We start from the raw sequence: 13,753 nt of genomic DNA on the forward strand, positions 1-13,753 counted from the left end.
ATAGAAAATAATACAAGTTATAAAATGCATTTTCTTCTCAGTGTTAGCAAAATGTTAGTGTTTTTTTTTTTCTCTCTGGAAACTTGTGGTTCCTCATTTAATTACCTTATTACCATGATAAAGCAAAGGGAGTGAGTAGTTGGGCTAAAAACCACTAATTAATCAAACAATTATAGTGTCTCTGCCCAAATAAAATTCACTTTGTGCAAGTTTTCTGTTTGTAGCGTATTTGTTTATGAAAACTTATACCCTTAACCCATTCCTCCATTGATTTTTTTTTTCATACTTGATTCGCAAAGGATATTTTCAATAAATAAAAATCATCAGGTTTAATGTATTAATGCATTGCGAAAACAAATAGTTCATCAATGAAATTCCAGTCAGTTATTCTCATGAATTTCCTTTTTATATTAGATACAAATTTTATTAAGTCTGATGCAAACATTTCTTAGTCAGTGTTTCAACTAAAGTACTACACAGGCGTCAAAAGGCATCATTATGGAGTAAAGGGGGTGGTGTCAAAAGGGGTCATTATGGAGTAAAGGGGGTGGTGTCAAAAGGCGTCATTATGCAGGAAAGAGTTAACAACTTGCCGATTAGCGTGGTAGCTAGTGTACATGTAATAGCAGCCATGGCTAACAATGTCCAGACAGTTTTACAGCACTTCTTTTAAATGTTTATGGCTTTTGTAGGCAAGCATGTAGATTATTTAAAACATTACACAGATGACAAATTTTTATTTTGTACATTCTGATTCAATTTTTTTTCATATGCATGTATGTTAATATTTAAAACATTAGGCAGATTACACATTCTAAGTTTTTACATTCAAATATTTCTATAATCGTGCTCATTCAAATTCATAGAATCCAATGCAACTCTAACACATTTTGTTTTCCTAAGGGCTATTCCATTGAAATGTATGTGGGAGGGTAGGAACGTACTTTCAAAAATATCCCTCCAACAAAGAACCAGTTTTTTAGATAATTTTGCATAATGGTTAAAGAGTAAAGACACATACTAAAAAAAGATACATAATCCACATTCAATAATTAAACTTCCCTTCCTACCTTCCCACATACATTATTAATGAAATAGCCCTAATATCTACAGAGAAAGAAGCTAGAAACCAACCTTAACTTCAATGATACCTCTCTCCATCATCATAAAACCCCATTTCAGTTCCTCTAAAGCTGTATTCATGGCAGCACTTGTATGAATATGTAATGCTTTCCCTGTAGATTCCATTCTCGAAGCCATGTTGACAGTGTCACCAAACAAGCAGTAACGAGGCATAGTAAGGCCCACAACTCCTGCAGCACACGGTCCCATGTGGAGACCAATACGTAATTGTAACTTATCATTTGGAATGTGGCGAATACTAAAGTTTGTAATTCCACTGAGGAGATCTAATGCCATGTTGGCTATTTCTCCTGAATGTCTTTTCCCATTTCTTCTAGGTAGGCCACTGGCTACCATGTATGCATCTCCAATAGTCTCCACCTGTTGTTAAATAAATACGCTTTGTTAAGATAGATAAAGAGAGGTTTCAGTACTTAAGAACAGGTTTAACTGAACCCCATAATTGTTGGTCTGAAATTAGTAACATTGTCAGTGGTTTAATTGCACTTATTATAGCAATTGTTGAAAAATGTGAAAAATGTGAAATTAATATATGCGATTTCAGAAAATACTGCATACAAAATAATGCTGTTAAAATTGAAAATGAAACGTTTAGAATTTTGCAAAACCTATCTAGTCGGAATAAATTAAAACATCACCACAATTTCTGAAATTAACAATAAATATATGGTTTATTAATATGTTTGTTCTATGGAAAACTTGGGTGTTGATTGCAGGTCTTTGCTCAGGTCTCTATTAAATTCATTGACATTTTGACTTTGACAAAGTGATTTACAGCTTGACAGTAGTATAACAATCATCAAATGTTAAATAACACCATATGACGACCTCTATGTGCCTTTCTGTTTTAGTGTGTTGTTGGTCTGCTGTCTCATTGATATGTTACCCAACAGCACCTCTTTCTTTAGTTACTTTGACAGAAGCAATTGAAAAGACCATGATATATTAAAAACCCTTGAAATTGCAACTTATTCTACAAAATTTCAATCTAATAAAAATAAAAGAATCCACGATAGTAAGGGTGTATACAATACCTTGTAGACATCATGTTTGGCTATAATCTCATCAAAGGTTGTATACAGGTCATTCAAAAGGTCAACTACCTACAAAAGATATAGATGTATTACAATTGACAGTGGCGGATCCAGGGGGGGGGTTCCGGGGGTGCGCACCCCCCCTTTATTTTTGCCGATCAATGCATTTGTATCGGGACATATGTTTTGCACCCCCCCTTTGCCCTGGGTGCCCTGGGTTAGCACCCCCCCCTTTCGAAAATTCCTGCATCCGCCCCTGATTGATAATGTCAGAGTTTTTATATGTTAATAAGCTGCACAAATCAGTTGCATGGAGTAGATAAAATAAAACAACCCTATATCTAAAGCATTGCAATTACTAATATAAAGTATTTGAAAAGTTTTTTTGAGAAATGTAATAAAAACAGGACTTGAATCCTTCCACTGACAGAATATAAATAAACTTAAAAGTGAGGCAATTTCTGTGTTTTAATCTCAGGTTTTGCATCGTTTCATTGTAGGTCTCACAAAATATTGAACCTTATCTACCACTACTCCCATCAGTATATATCCAAATTCATAAGTTTATTATTTGACTCATTAATTCGAATATCCCATTAAGTAACTTCTGCTTCTCTAAATATCTCTTTGATTTTGCATTGTTTCAATTGTAAAACATCATATTGACATGTATTGTGCGGAAAAATAGTTAAATCTTATATCCTCCTTGAGAACAATTTTTCAGATAGTCCCAATTAATACATACCTCTAATGGTTCACTAGTACTTGAGATGGTGGTGAACCCCACTATGTCAGAGAAGAATATAGACACTTCTTCATACGTTTCTGGTAAAACAGACTCCCCTCTCTTCAGCTGCTCAGCAACAGACCTATAAGAAATTGACATTAAAGGATGAATTAGCTGACATAACTCAAGTTATAAATAGAATATAATTCTTAAAACGCTATTATCCACAATATGGTATACAATTTATCAGTTAGTTTAAACATATTTAATTATAGTGGATTGGGAAACAAGTTTTGCAACTTATATTAATCCCTTTCCACTTTGCGGGTGCGAGTGCTGCCTTGTAGCGGCATTAGCCTGCTCTTTTTCGAAATCTACAAGGGTGTCTTTAACGTGCAAGAGATATGGCTCTCTCTTAACATGGGTCAGCCATTTATCGTCCCCTTCCGACGGACTATCATCATTACCTCAAGACCATACTCGCAAATGGTGTCAAGGGAGCGCCGAAAATTCAGTCCCTGAAATTTTCATCCCAGACAGAAATCGAACCAGGAACTTATCAGTTATACAATCAGACTCCTGTTTTCCTGGATTGCAACACGAACCAATCGACACGTACCAGGTGACAATATCACTATGTTTCAAGCAAGGAGTAATATGGCAGGTGCCTATAGTGAAGGAAGCAATTGACACGTACCCGGTGACAATATCACTATGTTTCAAGTAAGGAGTAATATGGCAGGTGCCTATAGTGAAGGAAGCAATTGACACATACCCGGTGACAATATCACTATGTTTCAAGTGAGGAGTAATATGGCAGGTGCCTATAGTGAAGCATATGAATTCACCCCTGGTTTTTGAAGTGATTTGTGTCGTTCAATATTTATGTTATGTAGGTGTTTTGAGGATAACTGATTTTCTTTCGGTCTGAGTGATGTTTTTGATGGCTGAACTTTTCTCTTTTTTACATCATATATGAAGTCATACGGTAGGTGAATGTCTTCTGAATGTAAAAAAATAGTAATGGCATTTAAAATTGATCTCTTGTATAACAAGTTCTAACATGATTTTTTTCTTCTCATATTTAATAAACAAACAACTGGTTTAGAATTGTAAATTGTGTAAATTGGTAATTTCTATATTTAGTTCAACTCACGGCGGTAACATTTGATACAATAATACATCCGTTTTCTGTTTCTCTCTGGCCAGTTCTTCTGTTCTTTCTGACACCAATGCCTCCAAGTTGTTACTATAGGCTTCTAACATGTGTATCATATTGTCCATGATATTAGTTTTCCTAGGAGAAAAATATTTCTGTTGACTAATTTGTTTTCATTCATAGGTATCAATTTTGTAGGATTGAGGACAATTGTATTAAAGGTATGCATTAAGGAGGCTCGAGGGTATAAAAATTTCAGATAAAAATCAAACATTTGTTTTTCATTACAAATTTTATTTATTTCCTTTTGTAATTGTTCCTCTATCACATGGTACAAAAATCTTTCAAAACAATCAATTTGTGTTGGCCCCAGATGACTTTTAAAATGTATACATCATTGAAAAAGTTCCAAATTATCTCCCTTTGGTGGAAAAATGCCATTTTTTGGCTTTAAAATTGAAATATCTTTTTCAACTCATCGGTGACCTATCTTTTTTAATATAATTTCCATATAAGCTGTACTTAAAGTAAATTATTGTAAAATTTGAGCAATTTCTGTAATAAATTTCTTTTTTTATTTCGATATTTACCTTTATTTCTCCTATTACTTCAACAGAAAAAAAGCAACTTTACAAAAATGTATGCTTCTTTCGAAGGCAAATTGTGCGCGCAAATGAACGGTGACCCCACTTTTTTATTTTATTTTTCTATTAACTATAAGATAAAGTTCATTTATAGAAAAATATAGAGAAATCCTATATAAATGATTTAGACCCGCGAACCCCCTTAAATATAAAAAGAGAAATGAATATAGTGTGGATTCAGTATTATTCGTTGGATACCAATTTTCATGGTTTCATGGATACAAGTGTACCACAAATTCAAATGTTCAATGTATTATAAACTTTTAAAAGGTTTTGTATGCAGAGATTACAAAAACAACAAATTCAAATATCCACTAAAATGCAAGATTTTCACTATCATATAATTTAATGTTTGAATGGTCTTAAGCTAATACAAAACAGATTTGTCAGTATGAAACTTCAAAATGGAACGAATAATAACTGATTACATTTAGTAGTTTACACATCGAAGCTGGTTTATGGTTGTCTTTCTATTTTTGTACCGTTTCATTTAAGCAGATACCAGTTTATTTAAAGCAATGCATTTGAAATGAAGGGTTTAATTTTTAAATTTATCAGTATTATTTGATATTGAATAAAAATAACTTATTAATATGGATTGGGTAAAATTATTAGATTGAAAAATGATAAGACTGCCCTCTACAATAGCAATAATAAATATGGTGGAAAGTTAACAAACCACCTTGCAAAATAGATTTTTTTCTCTTATTTCTTGCTTATTGTATTCTATAGTTCGCATCCCTGTCTGGCAGGTTTAATTTTGGTGAATAAAACTGCTGACTATACAAGCTTTTTAACGATAGAATTGTCAGTTTTCCTATCATAGGTTGGTAGTTTTCTCAGGGCACTCTGGCTTCCTCAACCTATACAAATTGGCCACCAAAAAATAACCCAAAATCATTGCTTAAAAGTGGCGTTAAAACACAAAAAATCAAATTCAAATCATCTTACTTGCCACCATTGAGATCTATGAGTTTCTTTCTGATATTACTGAAGTCTGGTCTGAAGTCAGGATTCTCATTCCAACAACTTGTCATCAGATTGTAGGCTTTGTCTGGGATGTTACTATTATCTGGTATCAGGGGACGATATGGAGGATCCTCACCTTTCCTCACACGATTTATTATCTCTGTAAAATCATTTAAAACGTGATTTCAGCTTATACACCTTATTGCTTTTTGAAATTCTGTGCTGGTTGACCCAAGAACTGGCACGGGTTGAAGTATTGACGTCTTACAACAATCGCTTTTGTATTGTGGCGTCAGATATTTTACTGGAAACTTGAATTGTGTTGTCCTGGAGGAGTAATTTAAGTGTGTACAAAAAGCAATAAGGTATATTCTATATACAACATACATTTAAGAAATCAAATTACATTTGTATATAAACAGTGGAAAAACTTGACACAACAAACTTTTTCCAATCCCTTTATCAAAAATACTGAGAGCTGAGAGTTAATCTATAGTTTCCAAAATTATTTAAATTCCTGTAGTGACAAAGTAATTTTATGAAAGTAGAATATCTATATATACACATGTCAGTTAACTGCTAGTAGTCGGTTGTTATTTATGTATTATTGTCATTTTGTTTATTTTCTTTGGTTACATCTTCTGACATCAGACTCGGATTTCTCTTGAACTGAATTTTAATGTGCGTATTGTTATGCGTTTACTTTACTACATTGGTTAGAGGTATAGGGGGAGGGTTGAGATCTCACAAACATGTTTAACCCCGCCGCATTTTTGCGCCTGTCCCAAGTCAGGAGCCTCTGGCCTTTGTTAGTCTTGTATTATTTTAATTTTAGTTTCTTGTGTACAATTTGGAAATTAGTATGGCGTTCATTATCACTGGACTAGTATATATTTGTTTAGGGGCCAGCTGAAGGACGCCTCCGGGTGCGGGAATTTCTCGCTACATTGAAGACCTGTTGGTGACCCTCTGCTGTTGTTTTTTATTTGGGCGGGTTGTTGTCTCTTTGACACATTCCCCATTTCCATTCTCAATTTAACTTATTCATCCAGTTATATATTTTTGTGTTTTAAGTTTTAACTGATGACAACTACATTAAGCAAACTTTTTCAGAAGGAAATGATTATCATGATATCCATTCAAATGTATCAGATAACAATCCCTTGTCATGGGAGATAATTCATTACTTTTTCAAACATGTGAGTTAATTATCTCCCTTACCTTTAGATGAGCTGACATTATTGAAATAATATGGGGTACACCTTAGCAATATTTCTTGAATAATAATTCCAAAGCTGTATACATCTCCTTTCTGTGTCCCTTTAGTGTCTTGTTTGTGTTGCCTTAACAGTTCTGGTGCTGTCCATAACATTCCTAGGAAAGTAAACAAAAAATACAGTAATTACAAGTTGTTTTTTTTTTTTATTTTTAATACTAATTTTTTTTTTCAATTTCAATAATCATTACTATGCATTACAGCAAGTTTGTTGCAATTGTAAAACTTTATCCTTCTAATTTCAATATCTGCTATTTTAAAAATGATAAAACAAATAAACAATTTTTTTAGAAGACTATTTTTGATGGCATTTACTTTAATTTGCTATTTTGAAGAAAATGTGAGATTTTTTATTGCAATATGTCAGAAAATCCTGCATACAAAAAATTCTATCAGTATTTAAACTGTGATTTTTAACTCTTGTAATACCCATTGCATTGAAAATTCAGTGGCAGATCCAGAACTTTTCATAAGGGGGGGCACCGACTGACTTAAGGGGGGCCCGCTCCAGTCAGGCCCCTCCATTCACACTTTAGTAATTCCCTATATAATCAACCAAATTTTTCTCACAAAAGGGGGGGGGGGGGCCTGGATCCGCCTATAAAATTGAACAATAATTTAAACATTACAACAATTTTGGAATTTATATGATATCAAAGTCAATAAAGTCCTGAAATAATCCTTTTTTTCTTTTAATAATCAAAAACATAAAATGAAACCAAATTGTTTCTATGATTTCTGTTAAATCTTACTGTTATAGAATTCATGTTCCCCTAACTCTGCACTTGGTTCCTCAGGCTGAGAGGTTATTGCACCATAATCAGTTATTTTCAGCACCCATCTACTATCAATAACGCAGTTACTGGATTTCAAGTTGCCATGAGAACGTAAATGACTTTTGTGTAAAAATTCCATTCCCTGTGAGTAAACAATGATACAAATTAAATTAAATTCAAAAACTAAATTGAAATATTTCAATAAAGGTTTGCAAATTTTAAATAATTATAAATCTAAAGAAATCTTTTATCAATTGATATATATACAAAGTATATATATATCATATATGCCTTAAATTTTAGAGTACATAGCACCACTTTTTGCTTCTTGAAAGTTACAATTTTGCACTTTTGAAGTTGTAATGCATTTTTAAACAACTAAGTTTTTTGATAGTGTAGTCATGTATCTGATTGATGTGTAAAAATTAAAGGTCTGTTCTAGAAATGTATGTATAGGGGAGAGAAGATTTTTTTATTTTAGCAAGCCATGAATAAAATATAAATTGTTTAATTTTGATAAATGGTTTTAGGTATCTTTCTTAAATAATAACACTCATAAAATTTTAACAGAAGTGCATTCCTTTCCATATGCAATCAATACTGACAAACCAAAGATTTTCAAAAAAGTGGAGATAATGGAATATCTCAATTTAAGACACAAACCTTAGCTAAATCTATTGCAAATGACATCTTGAACATCCAATCCAACTTTATGTCATCATTTTCCAAAATATCCTGTAAAACAAAAAAATAAATTATATTCTAACAGTGATAATACATTTTTAATCTTTTCTATACTTATAAATGTCTTATTGTTGGACATCAACTTATCAATGATATTGAACTTGACTCTGGTTTTAAACCTATCTCATACTGAACAATTGTAGAGGGTGGTAAAGGGTTATTTTCGTGCAACGTGATTTGCATCTTTTATTTTACGTGCAGCCGTATAAAGGTTCGTTATTCACTGTGTTTCGTGAAGTCGGTTAAAAAGATCAAAGTGCAAGATTTTTTTTATTATTCGTTCATCGTGAAAAGGCAATTTTATTTCATGTTCTTCCATGCAGATACCCCCTTTACGCCCCTCTTCAACCTTAAATAAGGTAATATCCTCTTTCTATGAGGATTCATTGGACACATTATGGAAGAAATGGTAACCCATAAACTCTATTATATGATTCCAAAATTCTTCACTTATACCAGACTGCTGTTTGCTTTTGAAGAATTGCATGAATTCAGATAAAATCAAAAACCTACCATCCATAGTTACATAATTATATATGCTAATATTGTCATGAATTTTAAGTGGATCAAAACCGAGTATTAACTGCATAAAATTATGTGTGTTATGTGTATTCCATAAAGAATAATTTGTACCTGTAGACTTCCTTTAGCACAGTATCTTGTAAGTATATAACTATTGTTGGGCTCTAAACTTGCTCCTACGAAAGGGTTCAAATTGTCATGTTGTAATTCTCTTAACTGAAAAATAAAATTTCAATAATGAAAACATAAAATTTGGTTGATGTTTGTCTTCATGAAAATAGCTGAATCTTTACTGTATAAAAAATATTAAAGCACACATATCTAGAAAGTATTAAAAAACATTTCCAGAAATTAAATGTAAAAACATTCCATGCATCTACACTTCTAAAGGAAGAGAGGAAATATTTGTGATATGATGTATAAATGTAGTGTTTTGTACTTCCTAGATTTGTCTTTGAAAAATCTTTTTTACACATCTTACAGTAATTATCAAAAAGAAAGGAAAGTTTAAGGTTCAGAATTGTATGTATGTAAACTTACAGTTTTTAAATCTCTGAGAACTTCTCTAGTCAGTCTTATAGATCTTCTCTGTATACTCTTTACTGCAACAACTGTTCCCTGTATGGGGAATAAAAAGTTCAGTTTATATTTATTTTAATGTAATTTATATCTACTTGTCATGAAATTTTTGGTAATACAATTCAGGTAATCAACTTTTTTTAACAAGAAAGTGTATTTAGAGGAAACAATGCCCTGTTACCACAAACATATAACTCCAGAAATATGAAAGTGCCACCGTTATAATCAAAATTGAACTAGTTTGGTGTATTGTTTATAGGTTTCATGACATAAGGTTGAGGTGAATTTTAAAAAAGAGTGTTGAAACAGCAAACTAATCTCTTTTTTTCATTTAAGTTTATCACTCTACGATAGTGAAAGTGATGCCACCCAAAATGAAATTTAGAGAACAGAATTTCCTTAAAGCTCCTTTGCACAGCGATAGATACATTAAAATGATTATTTTTCTAATGACATGCACAGTCATCATTTAAAAAAACACCAAAAAAAAGCAAGTATTATAACTCTTATTTAAGTAAGGAGCTGTAGGATATATTAGAAAACTACAATTATATCCACCAGAGTCCAAAGAACGAGTATGTATGAAAATTAATATCTACATACATCTACCAACAAATCTGTAGGACAACTAACAAATAACACAAATTTACTATAATTAACATGACAGATTACCATACAACCTTCAATGAAAGTTTACCATACAACCTTCAATGACAGATTACCATACAACCTTCAATGAAAGATTACCATACAACCTTCAATGAAAGTTTACCATACAACCTTCAATGAAAGATTACCATACAACCTTCAATGAAAGTTTACCATACAACCTTCAATGAAAGTTTACCATACAACCTTCAATGAAAGATTACCATACAACCTTCAATGAAAGATTACCATACAACCTTCAATGAAAGATTACCATACAACCTTCAATGAATGATTACCATACAACCTTCAATGAATGATTACCATACAACCTTCAATGACAGATTACCATACAACCTTCAATGACAGATTACCATACAACCTTCAATGACAGATTACCATACAACCTTCAATGAATGATTACCATACAACCTTCAATGACAGATTACCATACATCCTTCAAAGACAGATTACCATACAACCTTCAATGACAGATTACCATACAACCTTCAATGAAAAATTACCATACAAGCTTCAATGACAGATTACCATACAACCTTCAATGAAAAATTACCATACAAGCTTCAATGAAAGATTACCATACAACCTTCAATGAATGATTACCATACAACCTTCAATGGATGATTACCATACAACCTTCAATGACAGATTACCATACAACCTTCAATGAAAAATTACCATACAAGTTTCAATGAAAGATTACCATACAACCTTCAATGATCACAAATTATATTCCTTTAGATTTTTTCAATCTTTACTTGATTACTGATAATTCAGAAACTTTAGCATGCAATTACTACCATGAATGTTGAACAATGGACAACAGGTTGAGAATATATATATATATATTTATTGCTTTCAGGAAATAGCAGAGATTGATTTAGGGGCACAGTCACAGCCCACTCTCTTAATAGAAATACAAATGAATATGCTTAAAGCATAGATCATTCTACAAATTTCTTTCCTAATATCTCCTTGTTACCTCCTCCTCCTTTTTATTTTAATTCTGAAGCTCTATCTCAATGGTGCCTACAGATACTGCTATCAAAACTTAATAAGCAATGTTTATTTTGGGGAAACCTATCCAATTGCAATTTTCACAATCATAAACAAATTCTGAATTTATGCATTCAACTTGACTCACCTTGTAGTTACCAATAGGTGTATACAGTAAATTTCTGTCTAAACTCACAGACGATCCAAAGCCCAAAGTATTTCTGGTTTCCTATTAAACATAATAAAAGGTTTGCAATAATCTTATGTGCACAAAAATGTTGTGAGTTCATGATGCTTCTTTTGAGTGTATAAATATAACTCCACACTAAATACTTGTTCTTTGGTCTTTAATATACATTTTTTTTATTTTCTGTAATGAATATTTTAGTCAGCAATTCCAGAAATGTTTGTAAAAGGAAGCATACCTGCCAACTGTTTTAGGAGGATTTCCCCATATAGTCTCCCTTATGGAAATTTTGAAAGAGCAATTTTGTCCACAATTTAAAACAAAACAATCAATTTTACCAGGGGTATAGGATTGTAAAAGTTTGAAGAAGCAAATGAACAATGTTAAAATGAATTTGAAGCCCCCCTTTCGACATTTTTGGGGACTGCCAACACCATCTTGCATATAAAAAAAAAACATGAGCATTTTGAAATGTTGGCAGGTATGAGAAAGATGTAGTTCAAATCTTATTGTACAAACTGTGGTTTCATTTAGGAGTGAGATTTTTCAACATTATAAAAAAGTTTAAATATTCTGAGAATTGTGAGACAAGAAAAGTCATTTAAAAAAAAAGTCATCTCCGATTTCATTTAAATGAAGCAATTATTCCAAAAGTAACTATCATTTGTCAAGAAGCTTTAAACTATAATTACCATTCTAACAAGTTTTTTCTTTGGATGAATTTGACCTTTGACCTGTGCAGGGACTACAGTCGCTGTTCCATTTTTCTTTCTAAGTTTGATTTCATTTTGATTTACTTTCCATAACATTCCCATCAGTTCTTTCTCAAAGCGAAGTTTTCTACAAATATTCAAAAACATGATCTTTCATTAACTCCTTTTTTCCTTCAACTGCAAGTTTTTTTAAATTGTAGTTACTTTCGACTCCAATTTTGTAGATTGAGGAAAAATTGCATTATAAAAAATATTTGATTTTGGATTTTTATCAGAGTCTGCACACAAGCTTACAGTCACTTCGTTAAACCAGATTCTGAGACATATTGTATTAAATATGTTTCTGATTTAAATAATTCACAAGTATCCCAATAATCAAAATGATCATCCATGTAGTACCGGTACATGATTCACAAAAAGTGTCAATTTAACTAAATGCTATTATATATGCTTACAGTTAAAAACATGGAATATCTCAATGATTATTATTAGTATCAGAAATGTTTGACTATACCTATATAATATGATAACTGTGATACATATCGTAAGGACTAATATTACACCAACACAGGAACCAGCTATTACTGCTGACTTGTCATCTTCTGAAATAAATAGGCCACTGGGTTAATAGGTTATTCTAAATAGGGCAAAGATATTGTGACAATAATCAGAGGTGGATTTAGAGGGAGGTCGAAGGGGACCTGACCCCCCCCCCCTTTTTTTGGGAAAATTTTTGGTTAGTTGTATATAGAATCACTAGAGCGTGACGGGAGCTGGATCCCCTCTCAGTGGGCCCCAACTTATGAAAATTTCTGGTTCCGTAACTGATAATATGTTGCAAGCCAACTAACTTGAAGTTTCCTTGGAATAAAAAGAACTGTAAATTTGATGTGAGTTATACCTGATGTTCAGCGGTTGTCTTTTGTTGATGTGGTTCATAATTATTGTTTCTCGTTTTTCTATATATAGATGAGACCATTTGTTTTCCTACTGGAATGGTTTTACACTTGTCAATTTTGGGGCTCTTTATAGCTTGCTCTTTGGTGTGATCGAGCCATTTAGGCTCCATGTTGAAGACCATACTTTGACCTATAATGGTTTACTTTTATAAATTGTGACTTGGATGGAGAGTTGTTTCATTGGCACTTTTACAACATCTTCTTATACTTATTATAAGGCCTACAAAATTAAATGTGCTTACTTGAAAACAGGGGAAAAGTTATATATCTCATAGCTACATGTATGCATGTTTAACATGTGTGTTGAATTGTGTGAAAACTCCAATTAGCATGAGTAAACAGTATACATAACATTTGTACTAGAAAATGTGGTGGGGTTGCATGCATTGATATGTGCTGAATAGTCACTGTAGGCTTAAGTCTTTTTCTGACAGTGCGTCAAATGGTGAATGAACTAACAAATAAAGGAGGAACAAAGGAATGAACCAATCAATGAACAAGCAAATTAATGAAAGTGTAAATTCTTTCAAATGATAGTAAACTTTGAAAGCAAAACATGTGGTTGTTGTTGGTTCATGTATGTCATAATTGTTCTTTGGTAATTTGTTTTGTTATAAATTAGACCATTAGTTTTTCTCATTTGAATAGGGTCATAT

At 32.2% G+C, this 13,753-nt stretch overlaps 1 protein-coding gene across 5 annotated transcripts in view; it reads right to left on the reverse strand.

Annotated features, from left to right (window-relative positions):
* LOC143076601 (atrial natriuretic peptide receptor 1-like) overlaps positions 1 to 13,753 on the reverse strand; it is a 29,412-nt gene that overhangs the window by 1,557 nt on the left and 14,102 nt on the right. For all 5 annotated transcript variants that reach the window (XM_076252419.1, XM_076252421.1, XM_076252422.1 and 2 more), the window contains 13 exons: positions 12,653 to 12,740; positions 12,118 to 12,265; positions 11,387 to 11,467; positions 9,535 to 9,612; positions 9,106 to 9,210; positions 8,392 to 8,463; positions 7,705 to 7,870; positions 6,898 to 7,050; positions 5,659 to 5,836; positions 4,061 to 4,201; positions 2,923 to 3,046; positions 2,178 to 2,246; positions 1,135 to 1,503 (listed from right to left, as the gene is read on the reverse strand). In XM_076252419.1, coding sequence (XP_076108534.1) covers positions 1,135 to 1,503; positions 2,178 to 2,246; positions 2,923 to 3,046; positions 4,061 to 4,201; positions 5,659 to 5,836; positions 6,898 to 7,050; positions 7,705 to 7,870; positions 8,392 to 8,463; positions 9,106 to 9,210; positions 9,535 to 9,612; positions 11,387 to 11,467; positions 12,118 to 12,265; positions 12,653 to 12,740 — 1,772 coding nt within the window. The remainder of the gene's footprint in view (positions 1 to 1,134; positions 1,504 to 2,177; positions 2,247 to 2,922; positions 3,047 to 4,060; positions 4,202 to 5,658; positions 5,837 to 6,897; positions 7,051 to 7,704; positions 7,871 to 8,391; positions 8,464 to 9,105; positions 9,211 to 9,534; positions 9,613 to 11,386; positions 11,468 to 12,117; positions 12,266 to 12,652; positions 12,741 to 13,753) is intronic.

Source organism: Mytilus galloprovincialis, chromosome 5, assembly GCF_965363235.1.
Source record: "Mytilus galloprovincialis chromosome 5, xbMytGall1.hap1.1, whole genome shotgun sequence".
NCBI classification, from domain to species: Eukaryota; Metazoa; Mollusca; class Bivalvia; order Mytilida; family Mytilidae; genus Mytilus; species Mytilus galloprovincialis.